Genomic DNA, 22,120 nt, shown 5'->3' with positions numbered 1-22,120 from the left:
CTCACAGCATACAGATGCCTACAACTTAGCAATTCCACTCCTGTATGCACATGTCCATCAAAAAACATGTTCCTAAATTATTTTGTTGTTGTTGTTCAGTTACTCAGTCGTGTCTGACTCTTTTCGACCCCATGGACTGCAGCATGCCAAGCTTCCCTGTCCTTCACTATCTCCCAGAGTTTGCTCAAACTCATGTCCATTGAATCAATGACGTCATCCAACCATCTCATCCTCTGTCACCTCCTTCTCCTCCTGCTCTCAATCTTTCCCAGCATCAGGGTCTTTTCCAATGAGTTGGCTCTTCACATCAGGTGTCCAAAGTATTAGAGCTTCAGGTTCAGTCCTTCCAATGAATGTTCAGTGTTGATTTCCTTTAGGATTCACTGGTTTGATCTTCTTGCTATCCAAGGGACTCTCAAGAGACCTCTCCAGCACCACAGTTCAAAAGTATTATCAATTTTTCAGGACTCAGGACCATAATGGTCCAACTGTCACATCCATACATGACTACTGGAAAAACCATAGCTTTGACTAGACAGACCTTTGTCAGCAAAGAGATGTCTCTGCTTTTTAATTCGCTGTCCAGGCTTGTCATAGCTTTCCGTCCAAAAAGCAAGTGTCTTTTAATTTCATGGCTGAAGTCACTGTCCACAAATATTTACAACAGCTTTTTCTTGATATCCAGAACCTCACAACAACTCAAAAATCCATCAATGCACAAATTCTGATATCTTCATACTATGGCCTGTGTGTATGCTAAGTCGCTTCAGTCATGTCCAACTCTTTGTGACTCCAGGGACTATAGCCCACCAGGCTCCTCTGTCCATGGGATTCTCCAGGCAATAATACTGCAGTGGGTTGCTATGCCTTCCCCAGGAGATCTTCCTGACCCAGGGATTGAACCCACATCTCTTACATCTCCTGAATTGGCGGTCAGGTTCTTTTACCACTAGCACGACCTGGGAAGCCCATAAAATGGCCTACTATGAAGGAAAACGAAAAAACAATAACCTGCTACCACATGTAAAAACAAAGATGAATATCACAGACATAATGATGGGAAAGAAACCAGATACAAAGTGTGCATGCTGTACAATTCCAATTATATGGAATTAAAGAGCAGATGAAGCTTATCTAGTGATACACATCAGAAGGCTATTTCTTCAAATGACAGTGAAAATTTACTAGAAAGAAACATATCAGAGCTTCTGAGTGCTCAAATAAAAGTCCTGATGGCAGCTAAACATGTAGGTTCACAGGTAAAAATACCATTAAGCTATATAGTTAAGATCTATGAACATCGATCAATAGCTCAATTTAATGAAAAAAGAAAAAGTTTTGATTTCCCTTTGATTATCAATTCTACTTCAGATAATTTATGATACAGATTTTCTAATGTGTAAAATCATTCTACACACAGAAATTATTATAACACAAACAATATAGAAGAATGCCCAAATAAATGATGGTGAGGTCATAAAGTAACATTCAGAGATAAAAAAGAATGAGAAAGCTCTCTAACACTAATAAGGAAGTGTTCAGAAAGGAAATTCAGTAGTGGGATTAAGAAGACATTTCTGGAGTTTGAACTCCAACTCCACACTGACTACCTTTGTCAACCTGGTCATGGTCCTTCACTTCTCTATGCCTTGGTTTCTCCATCTGGAAACTGGGGGTAATAATAGCAGCACCACATTTCATGCTGTGTTTATGATGACCAAATAGGTTAATGTAGGTAAAGATTTAAGAGAACCCGGTACATTAAGTACTTAATAAAAATTAACCACTGCCATCACTACCCTCATATCATCCGAAGAATATCACCAACACAAGGCAGCATCGTCAGTGTTAGGACATATTGTTCCATGGTTAGCATCATCCTTGTGTAAGATACACTGCTTCATGGAAACAGGAATGGTTTAGAATGTTTGCAGCATGCTACCTTCATATAAAAATTTAAGAAAATAGGATCATGTATTCATTTTGTTGTAACATACGTGAAAGTCCTTCGATAATGCGTAAAAAAAAACTATTAAGGGTTATCTATTCTGTGGAGATGACACCACCCTTATGGCAGAAAGTGAAGAGGAACTAAAAAGCCTCTTGAAGAAAGTGAAAGAGGAGAGTGAAAGAGTTGGCTTAAAGCTCAACATTCAGAAAACGAAGATCATGGCATCCGGTCCCACCACTTCATGGGAAATAGATGGGGAAACAGTGGAAACAGCAAGAGACTTTATTTTTTGGGGTTCCAAAATCACTGCAGATGGTAACTGTAGCCATGAAATTAAAAGATGCTTACTCCTTGGGAGAAAAGTTATGACCAACCTAGACAGCATATTCAAAAGCAGAGACATTACTTTGCCAACAAAGGTCCATCTAGTCAAGGCTATGGTTTTTCCAGTGGTCATGTATGGATGCGAGAGTTGGATTGTGAAGAAAGCTGAGCGCTGAAGAATTGATGCTTTTGAACTGTGGGGTTGGAGAAGACCCTTGAGAGTCCCTTGGACTGCAAGGAGATCCAACCAGTCCATTCTAAAGGAGACAGAATTGATGCTTTTGAACTGTGGGGTTGGAGAAGACTCTTGAGAGTCCCTTGGACTGCAAGGAGATCCAACCAGTCCATTCTGAAGGAGATCAGCCCTGGGTGTTCTTTGGAGGGAATGATGCTGAGGCTGAAACTCCAGTATTTTGGTCACCTCGTGTGAAGAGTTGACTCATTGGAAAAGACTGATGCTTGGAGGGATTGGGGGCAGGAGGAGAAGGGGACGACAGAGGATGAGATGGCTGGATGGCATCACCGACTCAATGGACGTTAGTCTGAGTGAACTCTGGGAGTTGGTGATGGACAGGGAGGCCTGGCGTGCTGCAGTTCATGGGGTCGCAAAGAGTCGGACATGACTGAGTGACTGAACTGAACTCAATTGATTCTGTGAAGAGACAACAGAGTGTCAGGAGTTTAATTTCTCACTGTACATTAATTAGAAATAATTCAAACATTTGATCCATGTGAGTATAATACCTACTTAAGAATTATATAAACAATGCTAACATTCATGTTCAGTTATAGAGTAAATGAAACCACAGTTTGCCTTGAAAAAAACTAGAGATGTAAAAACAAATGAGTGCTCTCTGGTTTCATGTGTTTCTAGGTGAATATAGTAACAAAGGAGAATCAAGATATAGTGGTTATTTTATCTTCACTACTAATACCAATTAAGTAGTAAGTACTACCATGAATAGTCTGGCCCTCCTCATTCAGTTTTTTTGTTCCCTACTGACCTCCGGTCAATTGGTTATTTCTGATCACATAATTCAAACAAATTCTATTTCTACCTAACTTTTTTCTCTGAGAACTTAGAATATAAATGGTTATTACAGGATGCCTACTGAACTATGTTATCTGTCTAGAACTATGAATATCTATTTGAGATTTAAAAACAAATATATTCTTTTCATTTCATTTTCTAAATACACATTATTTTTTAAACCACAGCAGGAAAAGCTTTATGAGCTAGCTGCCAATAAAGGAATTTAGACTTGCTAAATAAAATCCTACATTAAAGCAGTTCTCCAAAAAAAAAAAAATAGGATTTTATCTATTATTCAAAACAGTGTCAGGCAAAGAAAAAAAGACGTTGACTTCCAATTTCTAAAGCTATGTTTTCTAACTCAGACATGACTTTATTTAAGAGTAGGTATGATTTCATTAACTTTGCCTTCACATTTCATCAGCAACTCTAAAAATGCCATATACTAACTTTGACAATTTTGTCAACAATTTCAGATCCTTTTCACCTTGCTACCTCTAGGTGGCACAGTTATATTTAAGAAAAGAGAAAGGATATTCTTTGAAAACAGAAAAAAAACTTAGTGCTGTATTTTAGCTTTAAGAATAGTGTATTACGTTTTTTAGAAGATTAAAAGTATGAAAGATAAAAAAATAGCTTATTTCTTCAAGAAAAGGATTATACTAATTTAAACTGTGGAGAAGAACTGCTAGGAAGTTCAAAAATAGATATTTTAACTGGTATTAAATAAAAGTTTCACATGGTACAGTATCATGTCTTGAACACTGAAGCTTATAAAATGCCTTTTGTTTTGAGTCTGCATTTCATTTCTCTTGCCCAACTTCTTCTAGTTAACTACTAAAAAAATTTCAAATGATGCTGCTGCTAAGTCGCGTCCGACTCTGTGTGACCCACCAGGCTCTGCTGTCCCCGGGATTCTCCAGGCAAGAACACTGGAGTGGGTTGCCATTGCCTTCTCCAACACATGAAAGTGAAAAGTGAAAGTGAAGTCATTCAGTCGTGTCTGACTCTTTGTGACCCCATGGACTGCAGCCTACCAGGCTCCTCCGTCCATGGGATTTTCCAGGCAAGAGTACTAGAGTGGGTTGCCATTGCCTTCTCCTCAAATGCTGCTGCTGCTAAGTCGCTTCAGTCATGTCCAATTCTGTGCGACCCCACAGACGGCAGCCCACCAGGTTCCGCTGTCCCTGGGATTTTCCAGGCAAGAGTACTGGAGTGGGGTACCATTGCCTTCTCCGCAATGCTACCTCTCTCTTATTTCTCCTTCAGTACTTCTCAGTTCCACATTATTTTATAATCAAAACCTGAATGAGAAAACACTTATAAACTGAAAGAGCAAATGCTTCATATTTTAATTACTGCTTCAAGCATTCTTTGAAAGCTGACTACAAAACAATAAAACGTGAACTTACAGAAACCAGACTTAGACTTACAGAACTCAAACATCTATTTGTGAAGAGAATCCTATACTATTAACACTAAACCCAAAAGGAGAGATGGCTTAGATCCAAACAGCTGAGCTCTTTCCTAGTGTAGACCCCACCCACTGTCTGCTGGGTTAAATAACACACACATTAATCCTTCTGCCCTGCCTGATAATCTACTTACTCCTTCACCTGTTCGGGACACTAGGTAGGTAGCCTAATTTGAGAAGTAAAGAGAAAACCAAAACACAGAGCTGAAGAAAATCTACTCCAATTAAAGCATGCTTCAAGACCATTTCCAGTGAAAATGCTCTTTTGTAGTTTTAAGAAAAGAAAATTCACTTAGAGTAAAATATATCATGTTTCAAGATTATTTGGTGCTTTGATAAAATATTATCTAGATAACAGAAGATTCAGAGCTGGTGGCAGAAATCAAAACGTAGGCATCCTCATTCCCAGGCTAGCCTCAGGCCATTGCTAAGAAATGTCCTTCATGTTCATCAGTAATTTCTTCCACTCTGCTCTAAATGAATGTATACACACTTCAGGATGTTAGTATCTTAGAATAACCACAATATGCAATAAAAACTAATACGGCTAATTTCATAATTATCAACTCAGAGATCAGATTCACATAAATGACTCATTAATAAAAAGATACGCTAATAACTAGCTATTTCACAAAAAAATTAATAAATACAAAAATAGTAAATAACAGAAAACATTAACTTGATTAGCATTAAAATTGAAGACATTTGTGTCAGTGCTGCTGCTTGCAGCAACTAAACTGAAATTATCACCATTACTCTAAATACAAAAGGAATCTAAAAAATTACGATGTGTAGTCGGAGAGGCACTAAATAGCAAAGTAGGAAAATCTCTCACTATTCATTGTGTGAATGTGAAAGTTAGTCGCTCGGTCATGCCTGACTCTGCTACCCCATGCACTGTAGCCCTCCAGGCTCCTCTGTCCACGGAATTCTGCAAGCAAGAATACTGGAATAGGTATCCATTCCTTTCTCCATGGGATCTCTTGACCCAGGGATCAAACCCACGTCTCCTGCATTGTACTCAGCTTCTTTACCGTCTGAGCCACCAGGGAAGCCCCATTCACTGGGTGAGGAAGTGAAAGTTGCTCCGCCTTGTCTTCACGACCCCATGGGCTATACGGTCCATGGAATTCTACAGGCCAGAATACTGGAGTAGGTAGCCTTTCCCTTCTCCAAGGGACCTTCCCAACCCAGGGATCGAACCAGGTCTCCCACATTGCAGGCAGATTCTTTACCAGCTGAACCATCAGGGAAGCCCTATTTACTGTGTGTCTTTGGGCAAATGAATCACTCTTGATTAAGAGTTGGACAGCGTGTTTCCAAATTTTAAGGTCAAGGTCTAGTTGAATTGATTGGCTTAAAGTTTACTGAAAATTCCCGTACCAAATTCAATCCAATACATTTCACTTAGTAGTAACTCAATTTCCCTTTAAAATCAGAATGACACCAAATGTCACCTCTTCCTTAATTAAGGGAGCAATTTACGTTAAAAGTTAAAAAAAAGTCTTCATTTGAGCTTAACTATGCATAGGGAAGAAATTCGAATGCTTAGTGTTTATGCATTAACAACTGCCATACCATTAAAACTGCATAGTTACTAAGGGAGTAGCACTGAATGGTAGTGATATTTTCATCCGAATAGAGTATATGGCACCCATCGGACTTCCAGCCTCCTTGTCCATTCAGCAAATCGAAATCCCACTGGGCAGCCACAGCATCTGCTCCATGCGCAATTCGACGCAGTGTCACATTAACGGGGATGTGGTGGGTATCAATGTTCACACCATCTGGAGGAAACGGGAAATAAAAATATTTCTGAAACAAATTTCATGAACAATTAAATGTCAACATACAAGAATGGGCATCTGCAAATATCTTTTTTTCTCTAGTGACTCATTAAAATGAGAAGGAACAAAAATAAGCATCTTTAGGAGCAGGGAATTATCGAGTCGTGCTGTCCAGTGACTACAGGAAGACATACGCCACAGACAAACCTATTTTGGTGAGAATCACGGGGGTAACCACTGTACGCCGTTTTCCATCATCGGCCAAATTTGTTGAATTCCCGGTGGCCGGAAAAAGCTTTCCATTGCGGAATGCGATGAGTTGCAGCTTATAGAGAGAGTCATCACTTGGTCTGACTTCTCTTTTTTGCTTTGGTGAGAAAAGGGAAGGAGGAAGCTGAATAGAAGCCTCCACAATAGTGTTCTGAAAATATATTAAAAAAAAAATAAAGAAGAGTTGACATCTTAGTAGGTTAAAACCAGAAACATTTCAGACAGTTATGAATACTGACTAGTTACATGCTGAACACAGGTTTTAAATATGAGTGAGAGTTAGTAGTTAAAACAATTTATTCATTAAGTGAAATGCCTAAAGATCATATAACAGCATAGAACAAAAGCACCAGAAAATAAAGAGAAATGCAAACTCTATTTCAAATCATTAAAGTAGTAAACAAGGGATTATTTCAAAGTGAATTTTCCCCTGATACTGTACACTGCTGAAGTAAACTGCATTAAACAGAACAAGATCTCAGTGATCACTCTGCCTATGAATTTTACAATGACAAAATATGGTGAATGAGCACAAAGGGAGCATATCGCAAATGTGAATATAATTAATTTGGGCTTGTGAAACTTTAAGGTGATTTATGATAGATTCCGACTGTCAAAGAACAGAAGAAATTACACAACAGAACTTTAGACTCAGAAACACATTGGGTTTATAAAAACACAGTCACAAAGAGGAACAAGTGAAAATGCTGGCCAGGCACTGGATGTTCTTCAGGTTATTTATTAGGGATTTTTAAAGTATAAATTATTCAGCATGTAATGAAAAATAAATCTGTACACCAAGAAGACAAATAATAATCTAAAAACTTCCCTATTTTAAGGACTCATCACAGAGCCTTTCTCTTGGCACCAACCTCTCTCTCCAACCCAATGCTCATGATGCCAACAGAATTTCCTCTTCAACAAATGTGTTGTTATCTCAGTTCAAGTAACACCTTGGCTCCCAAATGTTTAGAAAATACAGCCAAAAATTCTTAAGTATGCCATATAATTTGGCTAAAATCCTTGCCGCAAATTCATTTCCTAACACTCCCTACACCACAACCTATGACTGGGCCACAGTGAGTTTATCACTTTTTTTTTTTTTTGGCGGGGGGGGGGGGGGGGGGCGGGGGGGCGGGGGGGTGACATTGACAGAAAAATATGTATTTTTTTTTAATTTATTTATTTTAATTGGAGGCTAATTACTTTACAATATTGTAGTGGTTTTTGCCATACATTCACATGAATCAGCCATGGGTGTACACGTGTCCCCCATCCTGAACCTCCTCCCACCTCCCTCCCCATCCCATCCCTCAGGGTCATTCCAGTGCACCAGCCCTGAGTGCCCTGTCTCATGCATCGAACATGGACTGGCGATCTATTTCACATATGATAATATACACGAATCGAGTTTATCACTTTTTGACATCCCCTGCTTTTTCTTCTTTTCTTTTCTACTTATTTTTTTTTGGCTGTGCTGGCTCTTCATTGCTACACAGGCTTTTCCCCAGTTGTGGCAAGTAGGGGATACTCTCCAGTTGCAGAGCGTAGGCTTCTCACTGCAGTAGCTTCTCTTTGTTCTGGGGCACAGGCTCTATAGTGTTCAGGCTTCAGTAACCGTGGCACATGGGCTCAGTATAGCAGCTCCCGGGCTCTAGAGGACAGGCTCAGCACTTAGTTGCTCCATGGCATGTGACATCTGCCTGATCAGGGATCCAGCCCGTGTCTTCAGCATTGGCAGGCGCATTCTTTACCACTGAGCCACAAGGGAAGCCCCATCCCCTGATTCTTAAATGCCACTGTGCACATGCCAGTATCTCTGGCTGAAATGCCCCATGATTCTTTTATCTGGTAAGCTCAAACTGGTTAGATCTGATTTTTAGTAAGTTAATTCTGCTGCTTCTGCAAAGGATGGATCAGGATGAGAAAGGCTGGCAGCCAAGAAGAGAGTGACTTTGCAAGGTTTTATTAATAGGGCTTTTGGGGGTGATTAATTACATCACTGCTCCAGGTACTGCTCCCTATTCTGGGCTCAGGCAGCATTCTGCACACAGCACAGCATAACTAAAGTCCTCAAGTATCACAGTGTAACCGACTGTCTACTCCTCTTAACTAGGGTGAGAGAACTTTCGAATGCAGATAATCTCATTTATTTGGGGACTGCCTATGTTAATAATAGTTCCTGGCACTAGCATTAACAAAAGTAGCCCATTGTTTATGAAATTAATGAAAGTCTGTGTGGCATTTTTAAGGTTCTACTGAAGCAAACGATTGACTTCAGAATTAGTTCTTAACTACTGTGCTTAAAACAGTGTTGTAACACAGCAGATAACCATAAATATCTGCTGAGAGCATTTTTGAAGTTTAAATATTGATAGGTGAACATTACTTTTAAATTGCAGATAACAAGAAAATATTTAGTAGAAATATTACATCTAAGAAAACATATAATAAGGTTTCTACTATTCTCCCAAATACAACTTGATAGGCAAATAAAGATATTACCAATTCATTCACTAACATAGTACATTTCTATTAAGCATATAAATTTATCCTAAGTATATAAAGATGCACGCCAAAATGGAAAAACATCAATAGATCAATTTAATTAGAAGGTCAAAATCCTGATGAAATGTTACATGCTGGACATTTATTAAAACTTAAGTACTTAAAAGTCCATAAAATAATTCTATTATGAACACAAAATAATTTGAAAACAAAGTACAGCTCTCTGGGAAAGTATTCCTTATGATAAATCAAATTAATTTAATAAAGAAAGTCATACTTTACTTTCTAAAAAACAGCTGAAAAAGGAAATGACAATTACAGTTTCTACAAGTCCAATTTTTTTTCTACACAAATTTAAACTGGCAAAACCAACCCAACAACAACAAATTTAAAAAACTCTGGAGTAAGGACAAATCCCTGAGAGATGAGAGCTACAAATTCAAGGCTGTTACATGCTTATAATTTATAATTTGTAAGATATCCTTCAAAGTTCAATAACGAGTATTGCCAAATAATAATTATAGGTCCCTTGGGGTAGCCTAGGGGAGATGGAAAAGCAAACTTCACCTGTATCAAAAATATTTTTATAGTAAATATGTTAACACTTGAATATTTAATCTCTTTAAAAGAAGTCCTGATCATTTATTACAGAAAGGTTGTAAATCTAATGAAAAAATTCACCAAGAAGGACATCCCTGGCAGTCCAATGGTTAAAACTCTGTGCTTCCAATGCAGGGGGTGAGGGTTTGACCCCTGGGTGAGGAACTATGATTCCACATGCTATGTGGCATGTCCAAAACTAACGGACATATTTGACACATTTATTGTGACTATACATTTGCCACTTAGCCTGAAGACAAAAACACAAAGGCAATAATTTCATTTAACCGTATATTCATTTTAAAATGTATGGATTACAGCAATGGAAATTGACATAAAACATATGAATTATAGCTACTAAGTCAGAAAAGTTTCTTTCCAAAACCTTTGGGAAGCCCTCTTACACTGTTGGTGGGCATGTAAGTTGATGAAGTCACTATGGAAAACAGTATGGAGGTTCCTTAAAGAATTAAAAAATAGAGTTGCCATATGATCCAGCAATCCTACTCCTGGGCATATATCCCACAAAACAAAATTCAAAAAGATACCTGCACGCCTATGTTTACAGCACACTATTCCCAATAGTCAAGATGTGAAAACAACCTGAATGTCCACTGAGATGAATAAATAAAGAAGATGTGGTATATACATACAAATGAGACAGTATTCAGTCACAAAAAATAAAATAATGCTATTTGCAGCAACAAGGAAGGAACTAGAGATTATGACACTAAGTGAAGTAAGTCAGAAAGACAAATATCTTATCTATCACTTACATATGAAATCTAAAATACGACACAAATGAACTTACCTACACAACAGCACACACACACACACACACACACACACACACACACACACACACACAGAACTGACTTAGGCTGCCAAAAGGGACTAGGGGAAGGATGGGCTGCTAATCTTCGTGTTAGCAGATGCAAACCTTTATATATAGACGAGGTAAACAAGGTCTTACTGTATAGCACAAGGAATTACATTTAATATCCTGTGATAATCATAATGGAAAGGAATATGAAAATGAATATAAATATATATATGTATTGATATAACTGAATGACTGCTGTACAGCAGAAATTACCACAAATCCACTATCCTTCAATTAAAAAAAAAAACAACTCTTTTGGAAAGACATGTTTTTGGGGTCTATTATAATATCTGTTGAAGATTATATGCCACCCCTGAGGGGGGGAACATGGGATCTGCAACAAGAAACCACAATTTGGGTCCCAGCATCACCAGAAAGCAGTGGCTAGACACTGCAAGATTTTGTCTACCCTCTGAGTTGCATTTGTTACATATACCTAACGACCTTCCTAACAAATAGTTGTGAGGACCAAATGGGATCGTAACCATGACAAGCATGAAAGGCAATGGAACTGTGGGTGGTGTTTTTATTATTATTTCAGGCATAGTTTGTTATATTGCACTTCACAGATACTGCATTTTGGGGGTGGGAGGAGTTGTTTGCTTTGATTTTAACAAATGCAATGTTTGTGGCAATCCTACACTGTCAGATGGTTAGCAATTTTTAGCAAAAAAAAAAAAAAAAGTATTTTTTTATTTAAAGTATGTACATTATTTTTTCATCTTCATGGATCATGACCTTGCCAAGGCAAAAGGGCTTGCATTATTCAACGAAGCTATGAGCCACGTCGTGCAGGGTCACCCAAGATGGACAAGTGATAGTGAGAGTTCTGACAAAATGTGGTCCACTGGAGGAGGAAATGGAAAACCATTCCAAGATTCTTGCCACAAGAACCCCATGAATAATATGAAAAGGCAAAAAGATGACATCAGAAGATGAACCCCCAAAGTCGGAAAGTGTCCAATATGTTACTGGGCAAGACTGGTGGGCAATTACTAATAGCTCCAGAAAGAATGAAGAGCCTGGGCCAAAGCAGAAACGATGCTCAGCTGTGGATGCATCTGGTGGTAAAAGTAAACTCCAATGTCATCAAGAATAACACTGCACAGGAACTTGGAATGTTAGGTTCATTGTTGCTGTTCAGTCACTATTTTGTGTCCAACTCTTGAGACCCCATGAATTGCACCATGCCAGGCTCCCCAAGTTAACTGGACATGGTCAAGCAGGAGATGCCAAGAGTGAATATCAACATCTTAGGAATCAGTGAGCTACAATGGACGAGAATGGGTGAATCTTAATTCAGATGACCTACCTACTACTGTGGGCAAGAATCCCTTAGAAGAAATGTAGCAGCCACCATAGTCTACAAGAGTCTGAAATGCAGTAGCAATCTCAAAACAACAAAATGATCTTCACTTATTTCCAGGCAAACCATTCAACAGCACAGTAATCCAAGTCTATGCCCCAACCACTAAGGCCAAAGAAGCTAAAGTTGACCAGTTCCATGAAAACCTACAAAACCTACAACTAACATTAAAAAAAAAATGTCTTTTTCACCACAAGGGACTGGAATGCAAAAGTACAAGTCAAGAGACACCTGAGGTAACAGGCAAGTTTGATCTTGGAGTACAAAATGAAGCAGGGCAAAGGCTAACAGAGTTTTGTCAAGAGAGAACACTGGTCACAGCAAACATCCTCTTCCAACAACACAATGGATGGCTTTATACATGGACATCACCAAATGGTCAATACCAAAAACAGACTGATTGTATTCTTCACAGCCGAAAATGGAAAAGCTCTATAAAGTCAGCAAAAACACGACCTGAAACTGACTGTGGCTCAGATCTTCAGCTCCTTATTACACAATTAAACTGAAGAAAGTAGGAAAAACCACTAGGCCTTCCAGGTATGACCTAAATCAAATACTCTGTGATTATACAGTGGAGGTGATGACTAGATTCCAGGGATTAGATCTGGAAGACAGAGTGCCTGAAGAACTATGGACAGAGGTTCCTAACATTGTACAGGAACATAGCCATAGCAGAGAACATAGCCATCCCAAAGGAAAAGAAACTCAAGAAGGCAAAAGGGGTTGGGAGGAGGATTTACAAATAGCTGAGGAAAGAAGAGAAGTGACAGGCAAGGGAAAAAGGGAAAGATATATCCAACTGAATGCACAGTTCCAGAGAAGAGCAGGAAGAGATAAGAAGGCCTTCTTAAATGAACAATGCAAGTAAACAGAGGAAAACAACAGAATGGGAAAGACTAGAGGTCTCTTCAAAAAAACTGGAGTATCAAGGGAACATTTCATACAAGGATGGGCACAATAAAGGAAGGAAACAATAAGGACTTAATAAAAGTAGAAGAGATTAGGAAGAGGTGGCAAGAATACACAGAAGTACTGTCCAAAAAAGGTCTTAATGACCTAGATAGACATGATGACGTCGTTATTCACCTATAGGCAGACATCCTGGAGTGTGAAGTCAAGTGGGCCTTAGGAAGCATTACTATAAATAAAGCTAGTGGAGGTGGTGGAATTCCAACTGAGCTATTTCAAATCCTAAAAGATGATGCTGTGGAAGTGCTACACTCAATATGCCAGCAAATTTGGAAAACTCAGCAGTGGCCACAGGACTGGAAAAAGTCAGTTTTCATTTAAATCCCAAAGAAGGACAATGCCAAAGACTGTTCAAACTACCGTACAACTGCGCTCATTTCACATGCTAGTAAGGTTGTGATCAAAATCCTTCAAGCTAGGTTTCAGCAGTATATGAACTGAGAACTTCCAGATATACAAGCTGGATTTAGAAAAGGAAAAAGAACCAGAGATCAAATTGCCAACATCTGCTGGATCATAGAATAACCAAAGGAATTCTAGAAAAACATCTACTTCTGCTTCACTGAATACATGAAAGCCTTGATTATGTGAATCTCAACAAACTATGGAAAATTCTTAAAGTGATTAGAACATCAAACCACCTTACCTGTCTCCTGAGAAACCTGTATGCAGGTCAAGAAGCAACAGTGAGAACCTTACATGGAACAATGAACTGGTTCAAACTTGGGAAAGGAGAATGTCAAGGCTGTATACTGTCACCCTGCTTATTTAACTTCTATGCAGAGTACATCATCCAAAATTGGCAGGCTGGATGAATCACAAGCTGGAATCAAGACTGCTGGGAGAAATATCAACAACCTCAGATATGCAGATGCTACCACTCTAATGGTAGAAAATGAAGAGGAATCAAAGAGTTTCTTAATGAGAGAGAAAGAGGAGAGTGAAAAAGCTGGCTTAAAACTCAACATTCAAAAAACTAAGAACATGGCTTCTGGTCTCATCACTTCATAGCAAACAGAAGAGGAGAAAGTGGAAGCAGTGACCGATTTTATTTTCTTTGGTTCCAAAATCACTGTGGATGGTGACTGCAGTCATGAAATTAAGACGCTTGCTCCTTGAAAGGAAATCTATGACAAACCTAGACAGCGTATTAAAAAAAAAAGCAGAGACACTTTACCAAGAAAGGTCTGTATAGTCAAAGCTATAGTTTTTTCAGCAGTCATGTATGGATGTGAGAGTTGGACCACAGAGAAGCCTGGGCACCAAAGAATTGAGGCTTTTGAACTATGGTTTTGGAGAAGACTCCTGAGAGTCCCTTGCCCTGCAAGGAGCTCAAACCAATCAATCCTAAATAAAATCAACCCTGAATATTCTTTGGAAGGGCTGATGCTGAAGCTCCAATACTTTGGCCACCTGATGCAAAGAGCCGACTCAGTGGAAAAGTCCCTGCTGCTGGAAAGGACTGAAGACAAAAGAAGGGGGTGACAGAAGATGAGATGATTAGACAGCATCACTGACTTAAGGGATAAGAATATGAGTAAACTCCAGGAGACAGGGGAGGACAGAGGACCCTGACATGCTGTAGTCCATAGTGTCGCAAAGAGATAGACAGGACTAAGCAACTGAAGAACAACACTATTTTTTAGGCATAATCAATCACACATTTAATAGACCACAGTATAGTGTAAATGTAACTTTTATATGCACTGGGAAACCACAAACTCATGTAACTCACTTTATTACAATATTTGTTTTACTGCAATTATCTGGAATCGAACCTACAATATTTCAAAGATCTGCTTGTACTGTTGCAGGGTAGCAGGTGTTATCTGAAGGCTGGGGAGAGAAAATGCCTTGAAGTAACTGACTTACCAACAATCATCTACAACCTCACGTTCTGACTTTCACAGTTCAGAATTAGTTTTAAATAATCAAAACTGACAAACTATAAACACACATGAAATTAATGTCATCACTGAGCTCTTATCATGAATTTATTTGCATGCATTTTTGCTTATTTAGAATGACACTACGAAGAACATGGTTAAGTATCTTAAGGGAGGTTAACTCAAATATTTCCATTAGATTTTATCATTCCTTGTGAAATCTGGACTCCAAAAACTACGTAATTGAGAAATTAAAATTTTTTGAAATCCTAATTTTGTTTAAGTCTCTAGAATTTTAACAATAAAATTAGAATGAGTCAAAGAGCTAGCTGACTGAAACAGTAATTTGTTCAAGTTTTCTTGACTATCTATTCACTGGATTTTAAACAGATAGGTGTTCAGATACATCCTAATTATTTTCTTATGTATAATTAGTTATTAACTGCATTCTATCTTTTGATTATCTCACTACTGAAGATTAACAAGGATTATGCTTGCCTTTAGAATTTTTTTAACTGACTTCACTAATTAAGTTTGGCCGTTAATTTTTATTCAATGATGTTTATTAGATGTTTCATTCCTCTACTCATGGCGCTGTGCAGAATCTGGAGATAAACAATGAAATAAGCCATGGTCCCTGACCTCAAATATTCAAAATTTAGCAAGGAAGAGACAACAACAATAATACAACAATACAAGCTTAACGTTTATTAAGTGCTAGTCCTGTACACACACTGCTGTGTGTGTCTACGTATTTGCCTCATTAAACCCTCTCAATAACCTTTTGAGTTTAACACCACTTCATGATTCCTTTGTAAGAGAAAGGAACTGACATTCAGAGAAGTTAAGGTACTTGCCCAAGTTTGCACAGCTTTTAAGTCGAGGAGCAGAACATGAACACATTTTAGTAGCCATATCTTCTAGCTTCTAACTCAACTCACCAGCATATCAGCTTCTATTTATTCCAGACAATGAACAAAGCACTACGAACTAATGGCCACAATGAATTCTGTCTGAGGAAAAAAAGGAAGCTGCCGTCTGAGCTGGTTCTTAGAAGAGAGTAACAGGGATTTCCCTGAGCAGGGGGGTGACAGAGGGCATGAAAAGGGGCACATGTGAAGGAAGGAAGCATGAAGATGTACACAACTGCCTTGGAAATGAAAACTTTATTTGGGCTAAAGCCCTCGATGGGACAACAGAAACGTGAGATACATAAAGAAAACCTGATTTCCAAATTCCTGCCAAGAAAATTTTAAAGAACTAATTCCTTCTGAATTCAAAACACCAACAGTTACTAAAAGCTCTTAATATTTAACAAAAAATAGGCAATATTTTGTGATGCTAACAAATCTGACTTATGGTACCAACAGTGGAAGGAAGCATTTGGTAAAGAAAAAATTTAGATCAGGTGCTAAAAGAGTCACACCACAGGTAATTCAATCTCCAAATGGTTGAACGACTGAGAACCAGCACTGGAGTTCATCAATGACGTAAAGAGCAGCTCTGACCTCAAGCAACCCTCAGTCCAGTGCAGGAATAAGAAGCCCATCGGGCCCCTGTGTGTAACATGCGATGACAGAGAGATGAGCAGAGTGAGGAAGAGAAATGAAGATGAGGATGGGAGAGGCAAGGATTGACCAGATGGAATTAGTTAGGATTCTCGAAGGTTACGTCTTTCTGCTGGGTGTTATCACAGAACCAAGCAGCTGGGGAAGGGAGGGGAGTAGAGAAGCAGGGATTCTAGTAGAAGAATTAGCATGAGCCTGGCCTAAGTAAAATTGGTCAGTGGTTGGAAGAAGACAACAAAGGAAGTTTTCTTTTACTAGACAAGGGCAGATAAATCCCAAATTATTAAGTTAACTGACAGCCAGCCTCCTTAAAGGACATGAAGAATTTATTGTGGGATCTGCAAGAGTCATCTCCATGTTGGACAGATCCAGGGATAACATTCACAATCAAAGAGTGTGAAGAGAGGGGAAGGTCCTATAGGTCCTTGGCTCTGCAGGTCCTTCAGTTGCTAAAGGGTGGACAGACTGGAGAGTATCCAGAATGTCAGCTGTGGAGGGACTCAGGAGACGGGGGTTGGGGTGGGGGCCGGGGGTGGGGGGTGTGGCTGGTGGTGCGGGGCCACGGCACAGCTATTCACTAAAGGGTAAGGAAGCACTTCAGTATTTTACTAACTGCCATGGTTGGATTGGTATGCATTGGCTGAATACTGCCCTAGGCAGACCAACCTGTATGAAAAGCATGGATATTTTTTTAATCAATTTATTTTAATTGGAAGATAATTACTTTATAATATTTTGATGGATTTTGTCATATATACATCAAAATGAATTGGCCATAGGCATACATGTCTCCCCCCATATCCTGAAACCACCCCCACAACCTCCATCCCCACCCAATCCCTCCAGGTTGTCACAGAGCACCAGTTTTGGGTGCCCTGCTTCAGAAAAGCATAGATTTTTAAGAAGAACCTGGAAATACAAGAGACTAAACAGAAGCTCACAATGGTATGGGCAATACAGAATGAAAGTCCAAACTGGGCTATGATGGAATAAAGAGAGTAAAGACAGGACAAATAGAGATTCAAAAAATATGTAGAAAACAACTCCAGTTAGGCTCCTACAGCTAAGGACTGCCTTCTTAAGGGTTTAACTTTATATGCTAGCGTGTTCTCCCATCCAAGGGCAATACAATCAATTATGACATCTTCAGGATGTCTAGTTAGTCCACTGATGGCATTTAAAAAAAAAAAAAGCACAAGCAAAGAGAGTAAAAATTGCCATAATATAAAGTCTAAAATGTAAAAGTTTTCTGTTAAAATGCTAAGGCATTTTGCATTGTCAATGCAAAATTTTTTAACTGACTTTTGTATCACGAAGGATATGGTCCTTTTTCACTCGGTGTAAGCATGTCCAGCTATGAAGCATGAATAATAGTGTGATGCATCCTTGGTTTCTGGCCACAAGATGATCTTAAAATGATGGAACAGTATGAAATTGACAAATTTAAGAGTGTTCATTTAAAGCTTTCTACTTCAGCAGGTAGAAACCCTCCTTACCCAGAGGGGTAGGTTGTGAAATTGATGAAATGTTGAGTTTCATCATTTTTAATCCCTTCCTACCAACTGTGATCATCTAAGATAGAAGGGTTCATCAATTTTAAGTGTTCCTCAATGACACACACCCCTCTCTCGTGGGCCTGTGTGTGATGCTGTTTCGATGCCTTTTGCAGTACGTTTTTACCAATACTACACTCTAAGCAAAGGAGCAGACATTAAGGAGTTGCACTGCTAGGTGCAAACACTCTCCAAGAGTCAAGAGTAATAAATACATCTTGCTAATATTCCTCGGAATATATTATCATTAGACATTCTGATATAGTTGAGATAGCTGTCTTGGGCAGTGGGAGAAGTTAAGATTATTTCTAAATTAGGCAAACTGGCTGTCCTTATGGAGGTCACAAGTGTAAAGCGTGACTCCAAACCCACTCCAGTATTCTTGTCTGGAGAATCCCACGGACAGAGGAGCCTGGTAGGTTCCCAATCCATAGGATTGCAAAAGTTGGACATGATTTAGCGACTAACCCACCATCAGACTAAACCACCCAAGTATGACAAAATATATTAATTCTTCATTTATCCATTCATTCATTCATTCAATATTCATTGCATTTCCAGTGTACCAGGACACCTAAGACCTATTTGATTACTATCAGGCATTAAGACTGGAATGGATGGAATATTGTTTGCAATATAATTAAGAAAAAACTATAAAAAAAGAAAAGTACTGTGTAATTAAAAACCACCAAGAACACAATTACACATAGCCATACAAAACTCAATGAAAAAATACAGCTCCATTAGGGTGTCAAACTGTACTTCCAACATTTGCTTCAATGTAGTTTAATAAAACACGCCTAAACCCCCAATTTTAAAAACCAATAAAAATGCTTTTAATTTTGCTTGCTGCAGTGAAGTCGCTCAGTCATGTCCGATTCTTTGCAGCCCCATGGACTGTAGTCTACCAGGCTCCTCCATCCATGGAATTTTCTAGGCAAGAGTACTGGAGTGGGTTGCCATTTCCTTCTCCAGAGGATCTTCCTGACCCAGGGCTCAAACCCTGGTCTCCCACATTGCAGGCAGATGCTTTACCATCTGAGCCACCAGGGGAGCCCCAATTTAAACACACATGTGTGTGCACTTCTGTGCAAAAAATCTTGATATACAGATGGCTTGATTAAATGCCTGGACTTTCCCATTAGGCCCAGGAGCACAGAGCCACAGGCACCAAATACTTTTAGGAAGTCTACAGAAACGTCTTCATGTCTTTAAAATCAGCAGCATAAAAATGAACTTTAAAGTCAAAGAAAATGTCTCAATATGTAACTAATATATTCATGCTTTTACCACTCCACTCATAAAATTTAATTTTGATATATTCATATGCAGAAAGGGGTCCAGAGGGCAAAAATGCCTAGGCCCATGAAGGCCATGATGTGTTCCTTCTTGGTCTGAATTTCTTTCAAAACAAGAACAAAGGCAATTCTAATACACTTCTCCCTCCCAACAACCTTTCATAAGATTATTTTTGCAAAGCAGAGCACTTAAGTGCAGCACCCTCCATACCCTCGAAGGACTGATTTCAGGATCCTCTCGGATACCAAAACCTGTAGATGCTCAAGTCTCTTATTTAACATGGCATAATATCTGTATATAACCTAGGCACACCCTCTGGTATACTTACTTTAAATGATGTCTAGATTACTTAAAATACCTACTGCGGGTGTTATACAAATAACTGTAAATATAATGTAAATCCTATGCAAATAGCTGCCAGCATGTAGCAAATTTAAGTTTTGCTTTTTGGAACTTTTCGGGATATTTTTTTAAATTGGATATTTTCAATCTGCAGTTTGGTTGAATCTGTAGATACAGAACCTATGGATATGGAGGTACTGTATTCTAATCTAACTACAAAGTCTTAAATGACTACAGAATATAACGTACCTTCAGAGCCAGACTTGAAAATGTATTCGAAACGTTGCACTTAAAGCTCAGCTGTTTATCCAGGTTTCCATCCAGATCTCGCCTCCCATAGTCAGAAAGGCCTGTCCGGTCAGTGGCTGCCACTTTCTGGAACACGGTACATGTCATCCCAGTAAAGCCAGTAGCCTTGATGACATAAGCTTCCAGAGCAATATTGGGTGAATACTTCAAAAGTCAATCAAACAGGAGTTACAAAAGATTTATAACATAGGGGGAAAAAGCACTTTCAAAGAGTTTAAAACACAAAATACTACATAAGCTAGAAGACAAAGCTTGAGCTCTTACTAAACAAAGACATTGTGTAGATAACTGGCAGAATCAAAAAAGATGCCAACTACAGAAGGATGTCCTAGAATAGCAAGATACCCACGAAGAGGAAAAAAGTCACGAAGTATGGAAGATCAGATATAAATGAGAAGTCAATTAATAATTTGAAGAGTAGTTGCAGGAATCTATAAGTTGAAAATGGAAGTATCCTGATTAAAAAAAAACAGCTGGAGAAATCAGTGGACCCCCTTAATGATCTTAGTGAAAGTGAAGTCGCTCAGTCGTGTCTGACTCTTTGCGACCCCATGGGATGTAGCCTACCAGGCTCCTCTGTCCATGGGATTTTCCAGGCAATAGTCCTGGAGTGGATTGCCATTTCCTTCTCCAGGGGATCTTCCCAACCCAGGAATCGAACCCGGGTCTCCTGCATTGTAGACAGACGCTTTACTGTCTGAGCCACCAGGGAAGTCATAATGATCTTAGTACACTTAAAAGCTGCCTTATTCAACGCTTCATAACATCTTTACACTTCTTCCTTTCACAGGAACATCAACACTTAGCATTAAGTTTCACCAATAAAATCTTTACACAGACTCATGGCAAAGTTTTCTTCAGAAAAGGAAGGGAGGTGCTAGTCCAAATAGAAATAAATGAACAGATTCTGAAGGGAGAATTAGGCCAGAAAAGTCACCTGAAAAAGATGGCACCTGTCCCGACAATGTTAAGCAATGCAAGAGTGCGACTGAACTTGCGAGTCTATCAAAACCCACGGTCTGCCGATACAAACAACCAACCACCCACGTCCAGGAGCTTCTGGCACCACTCCCGCCTGTTAGAACCACGACAGAGCTAACATAAGAAGTGACAGGCTGACCGGTTTCTTTCACATCCAGCAAGATGACAGGATGTGCGGTAAACTCCTTCCTTTAAGAATGGTAAATTCTACGTTTACTATGGAAGCAGGGCACCATTCTAAGTGCCACATGTGGACAAAGTTCTCCTTTAAACATTTTTTTTTTTTTTAATATTGGACCTTCATGTAAGGTGTCCAGAATCTATCAGGAAGATTAAAATTTTTAAATATAAGAAGGTAGAATTTTTTCAAGTACCATATATATAGTAGAATATATCTGGTGGTTCCCCAAATTTTTAAGAGTAAGAAATCTTTGCATTTAGTTTTGCCCCAGAGATGACACAGTGTGAAAAATCGTACTAAATTCAATCATACTTACCAGCAAATTGTATTTGAAATTTTTTATTAATCAAAGACACATTATAATTATGATAAACATGTAAAACCTCAGTTGAAAGAAAACTGCCATTTTGAAGTGCCCTTGAAGCCATGTCCTAAGTAGATATATTGTTTCTCAGGAACTTTTTATACTTTGAAGTGGTGTACAAATACCCACTACACCCTCTATTATACCTGTGGGTTCTCAGGAGAATGAAGGAAGCTCTTTGTGCTGAGTAATAAGCAAGGCTGAAGCACAGGATGGAAATGGGTTTAAATGATCTGGGAGGACCAAGTGTGGCCCCCAAACTGGCAAGCTCATTTCAAGTAAGGTCAGAGAGAGCACCTACCCTAAACTATGTTGTCCTGACAGGAGCCAGTCTAGGCCTCCATTCTGTTTATTATTCAAGAAAGTAATACTAAACTTAACTGAACAAAAGGATCAATAAAACATGGTCTCACCAAAAAGGTTCCATCAGTTAAAGACAGTAATTTTGAATTGTATAAAATCACAGGAG

At 38.9% G+C, this 22,120-nt stretch overlaps 1 protein-coding gene across 10 annotated transcripts in view; it reads right to left on the bottom strand.

Annotated features, from left to right (window-relative positions):
- Positions 1-22,120, bottom strand: part of ADGRA3 (adhesion G protein-coupled receptor A3) — a 135,060-nt gene that overhangs the window by 24,474 nt on the left and 88,466 nt on the right. For 7 of the 10 annotated variants that reach the window (XM_086406285.1, XM_086406284.1, XM_086406282.1 and 4 more), the window contains 3 exons: positions 20,066-20,269; positions 6,777-6,990; positions 6,361-6,569 (listed from right to left, as the gene is read on the bottom strand). In XM_086406285.1, the coding sequence (XP_086262411.1) occupies positions 6,361-6,569; positions 6,777-6,990; positions 20,066-20,269 (627 nt within the window). The remainder of the gene's footprint in view (positions 1-6,360; positions 6,570-6,776; positions 6,991-20,065; positions 20,270-22,120) is intronic. The other 3 variants (XM_086406287.1, XM_086406279.1, XM_086406283.1) reach the window with 2 other exon arrangements.

Source organism: Bos grunniens, chromosome 6, assembly GCF_055505025.1.
Source record: "Bos grunniens cultivar Pamir isolate PY7600 chromosome 6, Bosgru_T2T1.0, whole genome shotgun sequence".
Lineage (NCBI taxonomy): Eukaryota > Metazoa > Chordata > Mammalia > Artiodactyla > Bovidae > Bos > Bos grunniens.
Note: the sequence above shows the minus strand (reverse complement) of the source record. Positions and strands in the feature narration are given on the sequence as shown.